General features: G+C 40.9%; 1 protein-coding gene across 1 annotated transcript in view; it reads right to left on the bottom strand.

The window, feature by feature from the left end:
- CLVS2 (clavesin 2) overlaps positions 1 to 17140 on the bottom strand; it is a 59297-nt gene extending 42157 nt beyond the window's left edge. The window contains exons 1-2 of the mRNA XM_084515654.1: positions 16224 to 17140; positions 6831 to 7005 (exon numbers count right to left, since the gene is read on the bottom strand). Coding sequence (XP_084371780.1) covers positions 6831 to 7005; positions 16224 to 16612 — 564 coding nt within the window. The 5' untranslated portion in view covers positions 16613 to 17140. The remainder of the gene's footprint in view (positions 1 to 6830; positions 7006 to 16223) is intronic.
- Positions 17141 to 21772: the final 4632 nt, after the last annotated feature.

Here is a 21772-nt window from a genome sequence, read left to right as displayed (position 1 = left end):
TGGCAGTGTTTCTGTGGTAGATATTTAACTCCATTATGGATCCTTGCAGCTTTCAGTAAGATGCCACACAGCAGAGTTTCTGGGGGTGAAAGAGGAGCTCAGTTTATTGCTTGCTACTACTTGTTTCAAAGAGGCAGCAGCCCACACAGAGCCATATTCAAAGAGCATTTAATGAGGAGCTCTAAATATAGGCCATGCTAGAATTCAGGCTCCTGGTTTGAGCATTGGAGATCAAATCTTCACATCTTGAATCCTCCTGATGGCAAGTCAATGGCAGCTGGACTGGGAATATATAAAATATGTCTAAAAATCAAGCCACTGTCTCATGGCCTGTCACAGTGGGCACCACAAATTAGCAGATGCTTTTAACAGTAATATTTCACTGGAATAGTTCTTAGCTGAAATAAATAAACAAACAAATAAATAAATAGGTAAATAACTAAATAACTGATAGATAATTGTATCCCGCCATCTTAAAAAACATGTTTGTGAAAATAAATCACTATTTAGAAGGCATTCAATGTCTTTTTATTGATGATCATCATAAAAGAATCTGGCAAGGAAATGAATTATTCTTGCTTCAAAGAACAAGTTTTTAACAGCCTGGACCATGCTGAATAATGGCTATGTCAATACAGACATGTCTGTAAGCAATTGAACTCAAGCTCTGGCCATCAAGTCCTTTCTTACCTGGCAGGTTTAGCCCATCCAGGGGTGAGAAGCCAGAACTAACAGTCAGCTCCAGCCCACCCTTTTTCCACAGCAAATTGCCAGCAAGCCTTTTTCATGGCCTTTTAAAAGTAAAAGAGATCAAATATAGATAAGCTCTTTTAAAATAATGAACTCTTAGTATAAATATCCAGTTCTGCTGCTGCTGCAGAACATGAATTGAACTGATACGAATTGTGCTGTTTACAAGCACATTCCTTCAGTCTCTGAGCTGGTCCTGGGTTCAGGGGACTCTGACATTTACAGTGTTTAACTATCTTGAGCCTACTACTTTTTAATGTCCTCCCCAGTGCAGGACCCTAATCTCAAAAACTGACTGAAAACTGAAGCAGTAAAGTCAAGTTTTCTGAGTTATCTTGCTGTTTTTAAATTGGGATTAAAAGATATTTAAAAGTCGTGTGTGTGTCTGTGTGTTTTATAGAGCACTCGACCATGTAATTATGTGAAGTCAAAATACTGTTTTCAGAGGCATCCTTTGTTCTAGAAGTTCCTAGCCTACAAATTGTTGACAGTGCAACCTGTTGGTTGTAGAGATGTAGTCCAAAACTAGGTGGCTGTTCCATCTTACCCTGCTGCAGCAAATCTGATTGGGGTTATTATGCTTACAATTCACAAGAACAACTGTTTTAAAGATGTTTTGGATAGCAATAGTAGCTGGAAGCATGCTGTCTTTGTGTTCTTTCTATTTTGCTTTCACATTCAGAGTAATGAGTATGTTTTAGCTTATGAATCCTTCCTTTGTAACAAAAAATTAGTCACAATCAGCTGAAAGACCTGCCTTGTCCCCCAAACACTATCAGTCTGTCCCTGTAAACATCCTCAACTCAAAAGCAAGATTCTTCTGTCTTCTGCAACAATGCTGTTGATATATGTTCAGTTTCCAATACAAATGTGTATCATCTCCTTTTCTCCGTTGTTTCATTTAGATGAGAAGCATTAATACTCAGCCACCAATAACTATGCAATTTTGCAAAGCATTTGGAGGTACAGCCTGCCTGAGTGACAACATGAAAAATGAGTCTGTCATGTATGCAACTACCATTATGAGCTAAATAGAAATCAAGCATTTAAGAAGGATTTGGTGTTCCAGGTCTTAGAATCCTGAATATCAGTTAATCAGTCATCACTTAATGTGTCTCATGCATGCCCACAACTTTCTATTTTGCAAAACTCATTTACAGTTACCCCCCAAGCTGCCTATTGGACCTAATACTAAAATGGAACTTTCAACATAATTTTCATAAATTTGAATTTTTGGTCTTTGTCACCTTTTTTTAAAAAAAAATTACTTCTGAAAACAGTGGTGTCCTAATACTTGAGAAAAAGCCCGGGTAGCTATAAAAGGACAATCACAAAGAAAAGAATCATACCTAGAACCTCTTCCCTCCTGCCCATGTCCCCAGCTACATATTAAGGCAAAAGAGATCATCAGAGAGACAGGAACAGTAAAATGAAAGAAAGGTTATAAGGGCGGGGAGAAGTATATATGATTTAATTATATCCCACCAAATGTCCATCTAACCCTACATCCTCTCCTTAAAAGATGAGTGTCTGAAGCACATACAAGACAGACAGCTTATGTGATATTTGCAGTTGGCATTCACCTCATCTCCAACTGTGTGCAGCCCAACGAATTCCAATCCTTTATGAGGTTTTTATGTAGTTAGTAATCCTCAGTTTATTTCTGTTTCACTAACTTATCCATCTTACCTGAACACAATATTTAGCACCCAGAATTTCCACAGCAAGGAGTACCACAAATTATTGGCTACTGTATAAAGAATCACTGTATCATATAAATCACCATGTCCCTGTCCGTGGCAGGGGGGTTGAAATTATATGATCTTTATGGCCCATCTGCAGCCTGTCAGCTCTTTCCAGCCACCCAAAACATGTTTTGTAACCCAGTCTGACCTCAGAGGGACCCTGCTTTAAGCAAGAGTTTGGTGTTGCTGATTTTCTGAGGTCTCCTCCAACCTGGATTATCCTGTGGTTTTATGGTTTTAAAGATACCTGTAGTTTCCCTCCACATTTTTTTTTTCTTTCATCCTGAAGAATCCCAGACAATTAAGTTGCTCCTTATATACCAGACCATACATTTGATTATTTTCTTTCAGTTAATGCTTTCCAGTTCTAAATAGTCTTTCTGAGACAGAAAATCTAAAGCATCCACAAAGTTCAAGATGGAAGCAATTGCACAGATGTATGCAGTGGATTCAGCATGTTTTCTTCTCTCCATTCCTATCCTTATAATTGCTAACATTTGATCTGCTTTTTGACCAAAGTTATATATTGAGATGATATTTTCTTAGAGCTATTTACAAGACTGTAACTGCAAGATTTCATTCTCATGTATTAATAGCTCAGAGTTCATCACTACCTATTTAAAGATAGGGCTGACTCTGTTCTGAGTTCTCAAGAGTTTTTCTTTCTATGAGAAAAGTAGCTGAAGCACTCAGACTACAGCACCTTGCTGGAGAAAGAGACAAATTTTTATAAAATTTTTAGTTTTGAAAAGGACTTATTCAAGACACCAGAGCATTGTAACAAGATATAACATTTCCTGCTTTCAGGAGCTGAGCTGTTGAGTAAAATGAGCTCATTCACAAGCCCAAATTCAGCACTCAGAAAGCAATAAATGGGGAAAAGAGGTCAACAAAAGACCGTGATTCACAGACACCGGCCTATTGAATATTCTGGGAAGAGCCAAGACAAGGTACCAGAGTCAGAGTTTAGGTTTAGGTCTTACTCCTCAAGTAATGTTTGATACTCTCATCTCTCAGGTTTCACAGCCCTCAACTGTTAGGTACTCCCAGGTGACTAATCCAGACAGATCCTTCTCAGAAAATAGAATATCACATGTATTTGCTTATGTGCTTATTCTTCACTACAGAAAGTATAGGGGATCTACATTTTAATTCTTCTTCTCATAGACTAGGAGCAACATAAATCCTGTAACCACCAGCATCCAAAAGGAAGAGTATCACTTTCTTCCATTAGGACAAGGCCAATGAATCAGCTGAAACTGCAGCATCAAGAATCCCAGCTGAGTGCCCCAACCTCCACAGGAGTCAGTCACTGTTTCTTGGCCAGTAAACCTCCTTGACCTAAAAATCAGAAGTGGACTAAATTGCAATGGTTGAATGGTACAGTAAAATTGGGATGGATATGCTGGAAATTCACATCAGTTAATCATTGAATCACAGATGATCACTGGCCTTTACGATTAAAAATGTCATGGCCAAGAGGCCTTTTTCCTGAAAACAACTGCAGATACCTAGGAGGTTTTTCTAATGTATAAAAGTCCTTTAGGAGTATGCTTCTTTTCATACTTCCACTTAACACATATATGCAGATGAAGTGTAAAGCAGAACCTGTCTTCATTAGAAAACTGTATATATTTACTTACTATACTTTCAAAAGCAATTTCCTAAAAAATAAGCTGTTGTGAAGAGCCCAGAAACACCATAGCTTGTAAGCAGTTCGCTTTGCTACATGCCATATTCAATATGGCATGCTCATATTTGCTTCCATGCTCAACATGGAAGTTAAGCAAATATAATGCAAATTTAGTAGATTTCATGGAAGAGGCAAAGGGATTTGGTCAACAGCAAATTTAGCGGTCACTAATCCCACTTCCCCTGTCCCTTCCCACCCAAGTGAAACAAATGTTTAAATTCCCCAAATGGTAAAGTTCAGCATCGTGAGCCCTGTTAAACCTTATAAGCCAAAGTAAATTCCATTTTTCTGATTAAACCTAAAGTACTTACAAAAATCATAAACAAACTGTGTTCATGAGTTTTTCTTGTTCTTTGCCTTGAGTAAGCACTTTTAAATTTAATATCATTCAGAAAGATGATTCTGCTACATATTTTTGTCCAAAATGAAAGAAAAAATAATCTCTGTTGAGGGTAAGAAAATGGAATATTTCAAGAATTAAATATTGTAAAATGCAAATAAATGCATCCCTTGCCCAGAGTGTCTCTGCACTATCTTTTCACCATGCTCTCCTCTTATTTCCTTCCTGATCATAATTATTTTTGAAGGGAGGTTCTCTGTCCAAGATGCTCAGCACAGTTGTCTTCAGCCCTTTTCATTAATTCTAATATAACGCTACATAAAAAATGTTTATTTAAGTAATATATAAATAAATAAATAAAGACAAGTCCCTAGGTAGTATAACAACTAGCAAAACATGACTAGCAAATCGGTTAATTTTGCTTGTATAGGAATGTTAGCCCTCAATCCCTCAGTCCTTCTCCACCCAAAATGAAAGAGTGTATTAAAAGAGCCCATCTAATTGATTTCTGCAAAATCATAGAATCATAGAATATCCTGAGTTGGAAGGCACCCATAAGGATCATCGAGTCCAACTCCTGCCTCCACACAGGTCTACCCAAAAATTCAGACCATATGACTGAGAGCACAGTTCAAACACTTACTAAACTCTGTCAGGCCCAGTGCCTTGACTACGTCCCTGGGGAGCCTGTCCCAGTGCTTGACCACCCTCTCAGTGGAGAATCTTTTCCTAATATCCAATCTGAACCTCCCCCATCACAAAAAATTGTGATAAAAGGCCTTGTCAAAGTTGCTGCTTACAGAAAACACGTCACATATTAGGTCAGACTACTCAAGTGTTGGGTAAGTTTTACCTCATATTTGCCACTTCAATGCTTTCTCATTCCCTCTTCTGCAGCATTTTGTGCCCGATTTTACATCCCTAGACTGAACAGGACTGGAGAGAGTGGGCAAAAAAATGATGCCCTGGGTGATAGCCACTGTCAGACTGGAGATATTGGGGATTACAGACTTCACCTCAACTCACCAATAAACTATATGGGGGCTGGAGAACAGAGTTCCAAAGTCCAACTGAAGTTTGGTAGATCATATATCATACTTTCAGATGTAGGTCATATATCATACTTTCAGATTCACTGCAGCTCTCGTCAAAAAAAACTCTGATTCATGTCCAAGTAGAGACATCACCATTTAAAAACAAAGACTACTAAAGTATTTATTCATGATCTAAATGAGAAAACAATGGTTAACTTTTAAAAGCAGCACAAAGAAAACAACGTTAAAAAACTATAAAAGAAAACAGCACTATTAAAGTACAGATCTCTCTGCTGTCTTATGATGTAGATCTCAAGACCATGGAATCACACCGTTGTATATGGAAGAACAACAAAATGAAAGTTCAAATCTTCATCTCATGACTGTCACCACCTTTCTCTGTGCAACAGCAGGCTGGATGCTGTTTAAGCCATTTCAAGATGTAGATTAAAATTCCATATTCCTGCTCCATGTTTCTTCAAAAATAGCAATATCAAAGTGAAGAAAGTTCAAAGTTTAGGTTGCTATTTTGCTTTATAAGTAATAAAAATGTATAAATGGTAAAAATATCACTGAAAAGAAATATATGTCCTTGTAAAACCAGAGCACACTGCCATGTGTGGCAGTGAATTACAGGTATTTTTAACACGGCACCTCAAGCTTGTACAGTAAACAACTACCTCACACATTGCAGGTTTTCATTTTAATAAGCATTAAAGATCATGGGTCAAGAGCTATGTGGTATCCTTTCCACATATGTGCCTGTGCTGTGTAAAGTACATTTACAATGAGTAGAAATAAATTTAAATCACTGCATGCTCAAACCTAGAAGCTGCTGTCCAAATTAATCCTGATCAAAAAAGTCAAGCACATGCTGACCTTACAGTGAGTAAATAGTCCCAGCTACCTGTCTCTTCACAGTGTGCCACACTTTTCAGGGCAAGTGATATAGTGTGAGCCCATCTCCAGCGGAATCTATGAAACAAATGACCTGGGGAGGCAGCAGAACCACACACTCCATTAGTCCTGTCCAAAACGACAAGATAAACTGATTACTTGCAACTTGCTCCAGAAGCTATGGTCTGAATTTACAGGAAGTCAGCCACATTGGGATAAAGACAGAGAAGTTACCTCTTAGTTATTGCAAAGAAGGCACTTATACACTAAGAGTTACTGCAGTTACCATATTGAATTCACAACTTAGCTTCATCCAAAAAGAGAAGGTGGGGGGGAGGGTATTAGGAAGAGAAGGAAAAGAAAAACGTTACCTGAAGGCCTTCTATGGCTAATCTAAGCATGCTTGGTGTGAGCTTGGAGGCCTGCTTGAAGGTGAAGTTGCTCCAGTCTATAATCAAAACAAACCCATTCACTTGCAGCTCGGGGTCTTCTATCATGGCTTCTAAAGAAAGAAGTATGGCGCGCAAAATATCCACCAGTGTGTACCTGTCAATGTGAAGGGGAGAATTAGTTAGGCCATGTATGCCAAGATAGGGTAAGAGCACAGACAGGGAGAAGTTCTGAGTGTTCCTCTGCTTATCCAAACAGAAAGGGATGCACACGTAACCTCAGAAGCTAGGGGTATGTAAAGCCAGGAAGGTCTCGAAAGCTCAGTTAGTTGACTTCATCCTCTGAAGCAGGATTATCGACATCTAAACCATCAGCTATCCAAAAGAAAAATACAAGAATATAAAATACCAATTTGTCTGTACAAATTTAAAACAAGTAAACAACAGAAAGTTTGTTTTCCCCAGGAAATAATAGGGGAAGCTTTGTTTTCCATGATTCTTCTCTTCATTTAAGAAAGTTTTAGTTTGATTTTGAATTTGATTTGTTTGACTAGGATAAGATTTTTAATATTCTCCTCTATATTTTTCACTTTTCTGAGATATAACTTTTTTCTAATATTTTACTCTTCTGAGATCTAAAGTTTGCAGGTAGTTTGGTATGCTCCCTCTTTTTTGTTCAGATTTTTTTCAGCAGGGAGAGTGAACTGCACAAGCAAAATTCTTCTCTGTAATTTCCCTATGGAAATCCTCAAGACTCTGAAATTCTCTATTTCCCTTTGGCAGGGGAAAAAAAAAAAAAAAAAAAAAAAAAAGGCCATTACTGAAAATGGAAGTTCTTCCTTGAGGGATCAAAGGTTTGATTGTTTCTGCAGCAGGTACAGTAAAGCAAGTTTGGTGCACCCTGCCTGCCCTGGGCAAAACTCCCCAGCGGGGAATGGGCAAAGCCTCAGGAATAGCAGAGGTGATGCTACCCCTCTCTCCAAGCAGCACAGCTCCCCAGCCCAACCATGACATCCAGTCACGGGGGGAAAATGACAGAGTTGCTCTTGAGGCCCCTCAATGACCAAACAAATAAACACCCTCAGCACCACTACCAAAAAAAAAAAAAAATAAAATAAAAAAAAATCATTCATTGGCTCTTTCCTGACCAAGCTGTATGTGAAATGGCATGTGTTAGGAGCATTTTGAAGCAGGAATACTACAAAACATTTCACTGGCACTAAAATGGGCTTTTTGATTATCTGCAGGCCAGTCTACCTATCTGCAACAACACAGGCATGCAAAGGCAGTAGAGGCACTTAATCAAAGTGCGTACTAAAAATCCCTGTATGATCTACATTTTGTACAACTGCCAGGACCTGGATTAAAGTGTGCTTATCCTGAGGGAGTGAGGTGTAGAGCATTGTGTTCAGAGGCAGGGGCTGGGACAGAGAGTGGCCAACTGCCTCCAAACCCTCTGGTTAGCACCAGAAGGTGGTACAGTTCTCATAAATAGTATTTTTTTTAATAAAATTAGTTGCAAATACACCCTGTAAGAGACCTTCCCAGGGGAAAGGTGCCACAGAGGAGGAAATTATATCAATTGATGATTCATTGGGAGAGCTATTTACAAATGTCCTCAGTATGAGGAAGATCTACTAGAACTCATATTTACAGGAAAAGCATTAAAAATACTCAAATCATAAAATTAGCTTAACCCCACTTGCCATTTATACCACCCCATTCAAAATACTCATTCTTCAGGAGAGAAGCTCCACAAAGCAGATGGCTTCTGCAAACACCCAACCTCCAGTCCAAGAAGATTCCCATGTTCCCAATATAGATCTCTGACATCCTCCCTAGGAACTTTATGAAGACATCACATGCTTTGGATTAATAGTTCTCTGGTAGCATAAGGCTGCTAGAAATCCCATGCATTAGACATAAGGATGCTTTGATCAGTCCTCTAAGACAGTCCCTAAAATATTTTATGTATACCTAAGTGATACATGTATAGATGTATATATGCAAACACATATATACATAACAATATTCTTAATTTGTTCAAGACAATGGAAAAACTGTCAGGTATCAATGAGGCCAGGACTTCAGACACCACAGAGAGTAACCAATAGTCACAGGGCTGGGTCTCCACAAATCTGTGCCATATTCAGCATAACTCCTATTTCATGTTTGCTTAGTGTAAGAAATACAGTCCACAGTGCAATGACAATACTGTATATTTTCCCACAGGAAAAGACAAAAGGTTGTCCTCTCAGTGAAAACAAGTCCTGAAGAACACAGATCTAGCTAAAAGCAAACAAGAACATTTTCTACCAAAGAAAGGTATGTGAAGTACTCTTTTAAGTCTAAAAAGCCACATTAAGAGAATGCAGGGACATGTCACTAAGAAAGAAGCTTCTCCCCTCAAATACCCTTTGTAGCAATTAGTTGTAAATAGGAGCTATCTTTCATTCTGTAATGGACATCTTCTCTTGATTTTGACACTTTGCTTAAGTACAGAAGGGAAAAACAGAGAAGACAAATCCATTAGTGGATTTTTGAAGCTTCTTTTCCTCTGGACACATGCTGAGGCAAGCCAGAAATGTAAACTTGGTGAAATGGATGAAACTTAGGTGCTACAAATGGCAATCTGAATACTGCAGGTATCACCTGAACAGTACAAGCAAATGAAATGTGATTAAAGAAACTATATTAATGCTTTCCAATAGCACATAGTTATTTATGTACAGACTCGTCTTAAATCCACTCCACCTGCATGTTGTGAAACTTTTCACCTCCCTGCTACTGCTGTTCATATCAGCACCAGGATGCACAGGCTGTACTAAAACATGTGTTCAGTTCTTGACTGGACTTTAGGGAAATGAAAATCCTCTGTATACAAAAGGTGGGAAAAATTACTTGGTGCAGATATACAAAAAACACACATCAAGCAAACCTATGGGTACACCATTACCCACAGGTAACCACAAGATAACCCAAATTCCACTGAAATTGTTTACACAGTCTCACACCAACTATCTGCTATGGGCTGTCTCCAGACAAGCACTGGAAATTTAACCAGTAGGCAGGTGTGGGTGACTGCAGTATTATGCTGGACAAATTATCATTCTGAGCATGGAGACCTGTTTTGCACAATAGCCATGCTATGTTATTCCTGCATTAGTTATTCTAAACGCGCAATTGTCTCTCCATAATTAACTCTATCCCAGACAAAGCCACAACAGGAATATTTGCCAAAATAATTCTTTTATCAGCTTTCACAGATGTGTGATGAAATGTATCTCGCACCTTCATAGCTAAAAGTTAAACTCCATCTGCTGAAAGCTGATCTTCCAGTCCTTCCTGAAGTGTAAGTCCCTGGAAAGCTGAAACACCAATTCCAGAGACCTGCATTACTCTGCATTTCATACGTTCTACTTCTGCTGAAATAGAGCACCCAGAGCACTATGTAAAAATTGACACACAAATTACAGTTTTAAGGTGACGCAAAAATTACTGGTTTAAGGTGTGCTTATACTTTAATGTTTTGCAGACTAGTTTGCAGACTTTTGCAAAAAATGATTTAAGAAGGTATATTTTTTTCTTAGAAAAAGCTTTTCTTTACATAAGAGAGCCAACCTTGTCCGTGGGACTCCACTGCTGAAGACAGAAATTATTTTCTCTACACATACAGAAATATGACTAATGAAAAGGATGTGCTGCTAGTGACTATGAAATAAATTTGTACAAGGTGGCTTTGACTGCTTTTCTATAAAATATAGAGAACAGGGGCAAGAAAAGAAGAAAGAAAAAAAAAAAAAGAACATATTAACATATAATACAAAGAGAATGTGGTGTTCAGTGTGAATGAAAGACACTACCATTTTATTCTTACTGATCGGTGTTAAGTTACAGTGTTTATTTTTAAAATGAGCCTCTCATTTTGCTCTGGCCCATTTCAAAGTGACTGCAGCAGCACAGCGGAGTAAGCAGGGTGCGCTGGGCAGACCTGCTGCAGGGTGTGTCCTGTGGCCATTTGGGCTGTGCACAAACAAGTCCTGGTTTATTTATGCCTAACTGCAGTCACATTCACTTGTTTGAAGAGACACTTACAGGATTTACTTTATCCAGCAAGGTAGCACTACTTCATAGGATAATCTAGAATTCATGGTTAATTTAAATATATTTTATGCCCTCTATTTATAGAACTGTGCTTAATTCAATGTAAAGTTTAGACAACTGTTTTAGCCCAGCTGTTATTGTGAATAACACAAGCTAGAAATATGTCAACACATACATAATGCACTCATAATGTTCCTTTTCTGTGTGAGTCCTAGCCTGAGTTCAAATGAGGTGGGGACTGGTGTCTCCTCTTGAAATTTTTCATTCCAGTTGGCTTTGAGGCAATGAGTCTGCAAAGGCCTGATAAGTTAATACTTATGTTGACAGAGATTCTTACAAATACAAGAGGATTACCATTTCTACCTCAATGGCAACAGAGCCTACTAGAGTAATGCCTCACTGAGGCTTTGATTTATCAAAAACAGAACATCTCAAACTACAGAACATTTCACTGTCTTGTAATTTATCAGTGGCAACAATTTACAGAAAACTTCTTTGATTATTTTTTTTTATGGGACACAAACAGCATCAAAGTTATCATAGGAAAAACTGCCTGGCAAACACTGCTATCAGTTTATCAGTTCTTGGTAGTACCTCACTATGATCTTTCATCTTCGATTCTTGGTTATGTGGCCTATGCATCCTCTCCACTCCCAGAGGCCACCATGATTTCCACTAGGCTAAGACGAGGGGAAGACAGGGAGAACACAGGAGGCAGAAGTCTCATGTCAAATCCAGCTGTGTCAGCTGTTTTCAATATGTAATGTTCTTGGTGATAGGTGACATCCACCATATCTTCTGTTTAGGCAGCTTTTGGTCCCACCCCATTTACATTTAAACTGAATAACAGATTATCTAATTTGGCAAGGTTGCCCTCTTGCTTCTGTTGCCCCATCCTCACCCTATCCCTAGTATCATGAAATTTTAAGTAAATCATAAAATTAAACCTGAGTGGAATGATTCTGTTTCTCAGGATGTAAACCATTAACTAGAAGAAAGGGTAGTTTTTCTTCACTTGAATTTAAGTCATATATCTCTTGAAGGTCCCAAACATGTAAGAAATTCACAAACCTGTATTCTAAGATAACCACTGTCAGGGCAAGTAAAGCATTTCTGTCAAGGAAGCCCTTGTGCCACTGAGATTTAAAGGAGAAAACTAGCCATCATCCCATTTCTAACATACTGTTCTGGCTTAATATTTTTTATAATTTTATTGAAAGAGCCCTCAAGATATACACAGGAGTACCTAGAAATGATGCCTAGAAATGATCGCATTGATTCATCAGTCTGGGTATAGATTTGAGTGCTGAGAAGATGGGGGATCAAAAGTGGCAGCAGACCCTTATTCAGAATAGAAAAGCATCACCAGTGTTATGCAAATGTACAGGGGAAAGGGAAAGAAAAAAAAAGTGTCAAAGATTTTATAAGATTTCATCAATCTCTTTGATTCATACTTAATACCATTCATTACCCCTTATGGTAGCCCAGTGTCTGAGAGCCACAACCATGGAGAAAGAATCAGCTGACCTAAGTTTTACACACACACTGATCATAAAGATCCCTAGCCAAAACACAATCCAAATACACATGTGAATAGGTGGATATGGATACATGAGGAAAAGCTAGGAAACATAAGATATTCAGCAGGAGAAGCTGCAGAAAGAAATTAATTTGCACTAGTTAATAAATAATAATTGAAATATATTACTTCCATACAAAAATTTATTCTATTAACCAGGTATTTATAATTGTTAATATGTTATTACTGTTGGTATTGCTATTTATTTTGTCACACTGCCTCCATCAGAGCTTGAAAAATACCCTGCCAACTCAGCCGGTTAATAGCGAGCTGAGGAACAGAGCAGCCACATAATAGATACAGAATCGAAATTTTCATATAACCGAAGGAAAAATTTCTAGCATTTCTGCAAATAAAAGTGTATCTTTGAAAGCAAAGCAGTGGACTCAGCCTTTGCTTTAAACTATCTGAGGCAACAGCAGCTCTAATGATAATAAGTGCAGTGGATTTCTGTATGCTCTGAGGATGTTGTGAGCTACTGGGTCACTATGACACAGACAAAAACGATGGATTTTTCTTCTGCAGTTTTCTATTGCACTTTCTAGGAAAGCTCTGAGATAATTAATGCAGGGAAAGATTTCAAATAAACAGTATCAAAACGGACCAATTTCCATGGGGGAACTTGTGTACAGATGCTGTGAAGCATACAGAAGAGCATGCAAGGAAACAGATCCTTTGCTGCAAAAGCTGAAGTTAATTGTACCATTAACTGAAAAAAAAACCTTCACCAGCTGGACATATTAAAAAAGAGGAGTCTTCAACTGCAAGTACACACCTACAAGCCAAATGTAGTTATGAATCAACAGTCTGGAAGATCATACGGAAGGCTGATTCCCCCTGGAGTGCTATCCTGGCAGGAATGCTATCCATCTTGACTTCCCTAACAGTAGAGGAAGGATGGAGAGTTCAGCAGGGTCCTGTTGAAAAGCTGCTGGGCTACTCCATGCCTTATCCTTCACCTTGCTTCCTTTTTTCTTTTATTTTCTTTCTTTTTTTTTTTTGTTTGTTTGTTTGTTTGCTTTAAATACATGTCTGATTTGGTTGTTCAGATGGTAGGACATCTGGTACAGTTTTCAGGCCCTTCTTTAATTTAATGATTTAACATTGAGTACACAGGCTTGTTTTACCACAGGAATTCTTGCCTCCCACGCTTTTCTTTCTAATTGGAACTATGTAAATCATAGGCTGCTGGTGCTATATAAATCATCTATAGTATGTCTGCAATTCATTTAAATAACAAATTGGAACTTTTTATTTCTAATGGTTACATGCTGGCCATAATAACTTGTACACACATGATAAATTTGGAGGCTTGCTGTGTTCTATTTACTTAGTTTATGAAGCATGCGATGAGGTCCTAACAAAACAAACTTTGAAAAGTAATCCTCCCAGTGATGCTGTCAGGGGAGCGCTGTTTACATGCTGCAGTACCTCAAGTCAGCTAAGGCATAAGCTTGAGGCATACTGTGCAGCAACTCCACTATGTTCCCTACACAATACCCCCCCAGGTCCAGTTGTGAACATCACATAGTGGAAGACACACAATTAATTAGAAAAGAAAGTGGCCTAGCTCTATTCCCAGATCTGCCACTGACTTGTTGTGTGCCTTGGAGCTAGCCACTCCCCATGTCTGGGCTTCAGTGCTCTCCCCTTTGTCTGCAGGGTCTGTGTGAAAGCAAATCCCTCGCCCTGGCGGAGGGGCGTGCACTGCTGAAGAGCAGTGGGGACCCTGTTGCAAACACGGCCCTTAGGTACTCTGGTGGACCTCAGTCACTTTGCTATTATAAGATAGAGCAAAAGGACTGTAGAAAGGAATGACAGTTTCTTAGGAAATAGGACTTCCTGAAAAAAACACAATACATTTCCTGTTGTGTCAACTGGTAAGTTTAAATATCAGCACATCCAAGAAGAAAATAAAGCTATTCGTTTCACATGGCAATTATTTTCTGTAATGCAACTTTCTGTCTGAACTCAAGTTCTTGGTGTTCTTTTGACTAGAAAGTATTGGTCTAAATGTATCATATAAACATTTGAGAATTGTTTTCGTTATCGAGAAATAAGGGAATACAGTAGGCCATGCTACCTGTAACAAGGGAACACCTTCATGGTAGATGCATGATTTAATAAACAGCCTAAACATTCACTTCTTTTCTAATTCTTCCTTTGGGGATTTTAAGAATTTTTGGAGTTTGTTTGTTTGTTTTAAATAAAAATTTGACCTGGTCTTTATGGGAAAAACAATACTACAGTGAAGCCACTCAATCCTTAGCTGTACCACCTCTGTTTGTCATTGTTTCTTCATCTCCCTCTGCCAGAAGACCAAAGCAGGAAAAGGACACTGGCCCCAGCTCTGCCTATGTGCATGCACGCTTGTTAGTTGTCAGCGTGGTTGTGAGCACTGCTTTGATTTGTGCCAAACAACATCCTCCTGGTCCCTGAGAACAATTCATGGACTGGCAAGGGCCAGGGAACTTTCCCAGTCAGCAGTGTGCATGTGGCCACCCTGTCTGGAGAGGAGGAGAGGCATGATGGTCCCCCAGGCAGAGATCCATCCCTAGCTGGAGCACCCACTGGTGCCAAGAGTGGAGTGATCACTCCCTGCAATGGCCACCAACACAGCGTGCGAGAGGACACCTACCACAAACACTTTGAGGGCAGGCTCAAGCATGACAATCCCCCAGACTGCGGTCTTTCTATCCACATTGCTAGATGTTTGTGTTCTCCCCAACTCAAATTAGGTGAGCTTGGGATACCTACACAGTTCATTATATCAGCCCTGCCAGTGCCCTGCTTGTGTTGATTGCACAAGACAATGTGGATGAAGGCAACTAGCAAAATTTTAAGTTCTCTAAGTGCTGCAGATCTTAAATCTGCTCCCAGCTGAGAACCTAGAGAAGCCTAGAGTTGCAGTGCTCAAAGGTGCAGGTTTTAGAGAGTCCGCCCTTTATGGACTCATTCATTTACACGTAAGTCGAGCTATTTGGTGACTGCAATTTTAGACTGCAGGAGAAAATGCGCACGGCACCTGATAGTCACATATTATCAAGCTAATTGCTTAAAGAAAGGGCCTTGGTGATAGACAGCTTTTGGGTCAGCCTGCTAAGTCAAGAAGTCAAAGAAGTGGTTGCTGTAACTCCCATCCTGGCATTTCCAGGTGGCTCAGAAGGAGCTTTCTTCAGCTGAGGGAAAGGATTCAGAGCCTCCGTTTCCTGCACAAGCAAACTTCTCAGCTCGAGAACCATGATAGATACTCCTGATTTGCAAACAGCAACTACCCCCACTTCATCCTACTGTACCTGGGCAGCTCTGTGTTTGCTGAAGCAGAAAGACCAGCACAGGGAATGCAGCCAGCCTTTGTCAGAAGACTAAGCACATCATCTACCATGCCAGCTCACTTGGGCTGAGGGCAGGCAGGCAGGTATAAACCTCAAATCACCCTGCTGAGAAGAGCACCTGAGCACTTCCCACATCCCTCCCAAAATGCAGCATGAGAAGGATGAATTGGCCCTAAGCCACAAGATACATTTCTTCTGTCTTATCTCTCTGTTCCTCCCAGGCTGGTACCCAGCCCCCGCGGGCAGAGCCGGGTGTGTCCCCACTGCCCACCCACCTCCCTCTGCTCTGGCGCAGCCTTTCCCATGCATCCCCCGGGGGAAGAAGGGGTTAAGGCAGGCGGGTGGCTCCGCGTTTACCTGCTCTGGTCCCAGTTGGCAGCAAAAAGGACGAGGATCTTCCTGCCGTAGTGATCCAGGTTGGCCAGCCCGCCGGGGAAGCCGTCCTTCAGCGCCTGCTTGATGCCCGGGTCTGTGGCCTTGAAGCTCTTGAACATGTCCAGGTTCTGCTGGCGATATTCAAAGTACTGGGCCAGGAGGCGAAACGCCTCGAAGTGCTGAAACTTCCTGGCCCGAAGGAACCGCAGGATGAAGGCATCGTCGGTGCGGAGGAAGCCGATGTCCGGCCGGGTGATGACCATGTCCCGCACCTCCTGGATGTCCTGGTGCAAGGTGTCGGGGTTCTCGTTCAGCTCCAGCCGGGCTTTCTCCAGGGTCTCGGGGGAGAGACCTGCCTGCAAATGAGTCATGGCGCTGCCCTCCTCCTCCTCCTCCTCCCCGCCTCTGCTGACTGCGCTCCGCAGCCTCCCGGCCTCCGGCCCCGAGGCGAGCCTCCGGCCCCGGCGCAGCCTCCGCTCCCCGCTCCGCCGGGCCTCACTCCGGCCGCCCAGACGCCGCGGCGGCTGCCGGCAGCCGGGTCCCGGGGGGCTGGCTCCCCCCGCCGGCACCGCGACGCCCCCGGGCTGCTGGCGGAGCCGCGTTATCTCGCCGGCATAGCGCCCTCCCCGCGGCGGGGGCCGACGGCCCGCAGCATCCCCGGGGCCAGTCCGCAGAGGCGCCGACACCCGCCGGGGACGGGGCTGCGGGCTGCCGCCTGCCGCCCGCCCCCGCCGGGGACGAGGACGGGGATGGAGACGGGGACGGTGCCGCTAGGCAGGGCGAGGAGCACCCCGGGGTGCTCCCCCGGCCCGGGGCTGGCAGGGGGGCTGCCCTTCCCGCAGCGGCACCATTTAGGGGAGATCGGCAGGCAGCGCTTCCGAAGGACTGCAGGGAAAAAAAAAAAAAAAAAAAAAAAAAAAAAAAAAAAAAAAAGGTGGGGGAGGAGGAAGCCCCCAAAAAAATAAACGGAGGAGGAGGATGCGAGCCGGTCCGCAGGTACTTCGCTGGTACCGGTGCCGTGGAGCCTCCCACTCGCCGCCAAGACGAGCGGAGCCTCGGCCTTGAGGATGCTCGTCCCCCTCCTGCGCCCTCCTCCGCTCCACGCCCCGGCTCCCAGATGGCACCAGCCGGCGCGGGGCGGCACGGCCCCGCCTTGCACACACACACACACGCGCACACACACACGGACGGACGGGCAGACAGACAGACACAAGGAGCGACCACCGCGGGGGCTCAGCCCCTGGCCGCGGAGGGGGCCGGGGAGAAAGAAGGGCCGGGGGCTGCGCGAAGCTTGCGCGGGGGCTGCGCGCAACAAGATGGTGGCGGCGCGGCGCGCAGGGGCGCGGAGCCCCCGGGGAGACAGAGGGTCCCAGTGAGGCTTGGAGCCCCTGAGAAATGCCCTTCGTCGAGAGAGGCCTCGCCTCCCAGCCCGCTCTTCGTGAGGATGCGAGCCTGTGTTTAAAATGGAGCAGCCCCTCTATTTTTTGCCTAGTGTCGGAGGCTGCGTGACTTAAATTTGCGTGGTGTTGCAACGGGCAAAAATATCCTGATTTTTGAGCATCAGTGAGGAAAGATGCCTTTTTTCATGCAGGAAAGTTTGCTCCTGCGGTCTGATTTCAAGAAAAGTTCCTGCTGAAGAGCATCTGACCTTTGTCCAAGGGACAGGACCTTCCCGATGCAAACGTGCCTGAAAATCTGTCTTACACCAAAGACAGAGAAAGCACAGGGAAGCCTACAACCTGTACCTCCTCCTTCTTCCTGTAGGAAGCACAGCTCTTTGATACTGCATTGGGCTTCTTTCCCGAGATTACATAGCTAAAGCACACAGGCTGAATTATTGAAAAGGCATTGAGGTCACTGATCCTTACAGAGAGTGTATGTGGGAATTACACCAGTGGGAAGCATAGTTGGTGTTCTAAGACAAATAAAGATACCCATAAAAGCATTTAAATGATACCCTGTATTTTCTGCAGACCTTCATCAGATGACAAAGATGACCTCGGCAGCTGGTGGGAGCCCTCAGCCATGAGTACGTGCTGGGTGTGCGGCCATGCAGTGAGCAGTAGTCATCAGGTGGCAAAATCATTATTTTTTCATGGAGTTAACGGACCTTTTGTTTCTGCAGGGTTTTGTATTGTTCTTCACCAGATCTCTTTCTTTGTATCAAGTCAAGTTTTCACTGTTTCTTCATAGCAGCCTGGTCTCAAAATATCTGCAGCATGTACAGATGGGAGGGCAGACAGAAACACCACCTCTTACTCAGCTGGGTACCAAATTTCCAGTGGCACGGCCTAAAGCTGAAAGTGTTGGCAGGACCAGTTTATGAGTGCCCAGTGATCATGGCCCAGATTTATTCTATGTAAATTGCACCATGTTATTCAAGATGCCTTACTAGAGAGGAATATGCACAGTCTAACTGAAGGATGAATCATTCTAAAAATTCTTATATTTCTATGCTAAATGCCCTTAAAGTAGCTTCCTTACACAGATGTGATTCATCTGGGTTGATAACTTTTTCTTAGAGCAGTTATTGCTCCAGAAATGTTTCGTGCCTTTTTTTCTTTTTCTTTTCTTTTATTTTTTGTGACATTTTTTATCATTATTAAATCTTCCTTTTCTTTTGCTCTTGCTATCTAGCTATATTTATATATTTATTTATATTATATTATATACATAATATAAAATAAATATATAATATATAATTATGTTATTATTGTATTATATATTTTATTTATTTATTTATTTATTTATTTATTTATTCTTCAGGAGAGACCCTTTGAGAATAGTTGTTTCCCTCACCCATAGGGACACCAACCAGACTTCTCCTGTCATCATTTCCCATTTCTGATGCTACTGCTCTGCCATTTCCACTGCAACCAAGCTAACAGAACAGCTGGTCATGTGACAAGTGCATCAGATACACTCAGTGCAAGGTGAGCTGCAGGCTTTTACAGATTTCCCCCAAAAAAGTTCATGATATATCCTATGACCTGCAGTAACACATTCTTAATTTGCTTAATTTTTCTTTTACAAATAGACACATGCATATAGTAGCTTTCTCATGTGTTCCAGTGCACAGATGCACTGAACAAGGCAAAAACTGAGCTGGCCAAAATTAAAATATTAACAATTTTGAAACTACATAAAAGGCTAATTCTAAAGATTTTTGTTTTAATTTGATTAAGAAACTACATCGAATTTTACCTGAAAATTCATTTGCAGTATAATTCTGTTTTTTCATTTTCCCTCTTCTTGACCAAATTTAATTTGTTTACTCTTCTCCTCACCCTTCATTAAATAAAAAAGCACAAAAATACCATAGGGAAGAGTGTGAAGAAAGAGGATTAAAAAAAAAAAAAAAAAGAAGCCAAATACAGTAATTAATTTCATTTAAATATATATACATATGTATAAGCTTCCTTTCGAAAGCAAGGTTCAGTCTCAATGAAAACTGATTTAATAATTTAAAAAAATCTAGCCAATACTTTGCCACATCAAAATTAAATTCACCAAATATTAACAGCATTAAAAAAAAAAAAACATTTTGCCATTAATTGTTGAATCTTAGACCAGAATGTCCTTATCATGAAGAAAAGGGTTTACACAGTTCTTCCCTGACCTGAGTAGACTTAGAAGGCTCTCATTAAGAAAAGTAGAGGCAGCAAGGCAGCCTGAAGATAGAACAAGTCAAAGAACAATATGGTTGTGTTCTACCTGAGCCACACATGAGGCATATTAAGCTAATAACATTTAAAAATATTTTGACACCTTGTGTATAGTATAAACACATGAAAGATTTGTTTCAGGTATAAATAACATGGTAAAAGCAATAAAAACCTTTCTGTCATCAGTAAAAAGATTTACCAAAGCATTTAAAAATTATAATGAAGAAATATGTGTTTTCCAACATGTCATCCTACCTAAGTCATAAGGGAAAAAATGGAGCTGCTAATGTGGTTAGATACAACATACTGATGGCACAATGTAATTTATTTATTGTGCACATGCATTTTTCCCTTTATGAAACAGTAGGGGTGTCTGACTAAATACATTATGTAAATCTAAGCATCTTTTCACTTGTGCTTACTAACTATTATTTTTCCTTGATGTTTTTATAGTCACTTTTGCCTGAACTTCATACAATTAAAATCTGAGAAACCTGCAAGCACAATTAAGCATCTGATTTGAAAGAAAAATAAAACACAAATAAGGCACAAAGGTGTCTGTGTAGATGTTATCAGGATGCTAATTCACATTCAGAATGAAAATGTTTAAAATCAGTAATACATGTAGACCAGGGCGTTCAGGAACAAAACGGGAGATAAAACAAGAATGAAGCTAAGCAAAATAAATACTAGATGGTGGATAAGGAAAAAATGCATTAATACAAATGTTCATATCTTATTTTCTGTGGAGTGGGGCGAAAACTGGACAGCTTTTGCTTGTTGTCTTTGACTACGGTTATATTGTCCTGAGCATCCTGCTCTGGGTTCAGGACAGCTGTGGATATAAGATCAAATTTCCAAGAGAGTTTGTCTCATTTCACTGTGATTTAGCTAGAAAGATGAGTAACGTGTATGAAAGGATATAAAACCAGGAACACATGCTTGCATCTATTCTTCTTCATCAAAGTACAAAGTACAATTTACAGAAGTGTATGTTCTTAAGTATGTCACTGAAGATTTTGAAAAGGATTAAATATAACTTCACACCTAAATGACAACTTAATCAAAAGCAGCTAAATTCAAAGACTATGTCCCATTTTCAGAGCTGATTTAGAAACTTCATTCAAACATTTTAAGAGCATAAGAACATCTGTAGGGGGGCTAGAACAAGCATCTTCATGCCTCTACAATGGCTTAACATGGTGGCCTAAGGAACCGTATTGGAGTGCATTTGTCTCCCAGCATCCTGAGGTATTATCTTCAATGTGAGATAATCTTTGAAGTAATTCATTGAAGTTCCAATATGACAGCCGAGATTTAGTAACTAATCTCATGCATGATTTTGTTTCACTCTTAGTGTATAGTAAAACATATTAGTTTCAACCTCAGTGAAAGTTATGCTACATGTAGGATTCACCCTAGATGTCACTCTAACTAGGTGAGTTATGAGAATGTAGCCATGTGCCTTTAATTAAGCATATATGGAGAAAGGATCAGGATGCTTGACCTATAAAGTCCCATTATAACTGAAGAAAAGAGAACTTCTAGAACTGAGCTCTGTTGGAAATCTGTCTGCAAATTCAAAATGCTGACCAGCTGAAAAATTGGCTTCAGAAAGCAAACTTATCATCTATGTCTTTTATTCATCATCATAGGTCCCTAACAATGTAAGGATAAATAGCCCTACAGTAGACAAGGGATAGCATTAGACCTTAATCAGAGAAATATTTCAGTATGACAAGCCTACTGCAGAATCCTAAAAGATAGAACTGGAAGGGATTTTAAGAGATTGCCTAGTTTATCTGTCCCCCATCCTGATGGATGTTTGTCTGAATGGTGTTTAAAAACCTCCAGCAGTAGATACTC

This window comes from Aythya ferina, assembly GCF_964211825.1.
Source record: "Aythya ferina genome assembly, chromosome: 3".
Lineage (NCBI taxonomy): Eukaryota > Metazoa > Chordata > Aves > Anseriformes > Anatidae > Aythya > Aythya ferina.
Note: the sequence above shows the minus strand (reverse complement) of the source record. Positions and strands in the feature narration are given on the sequence as shown.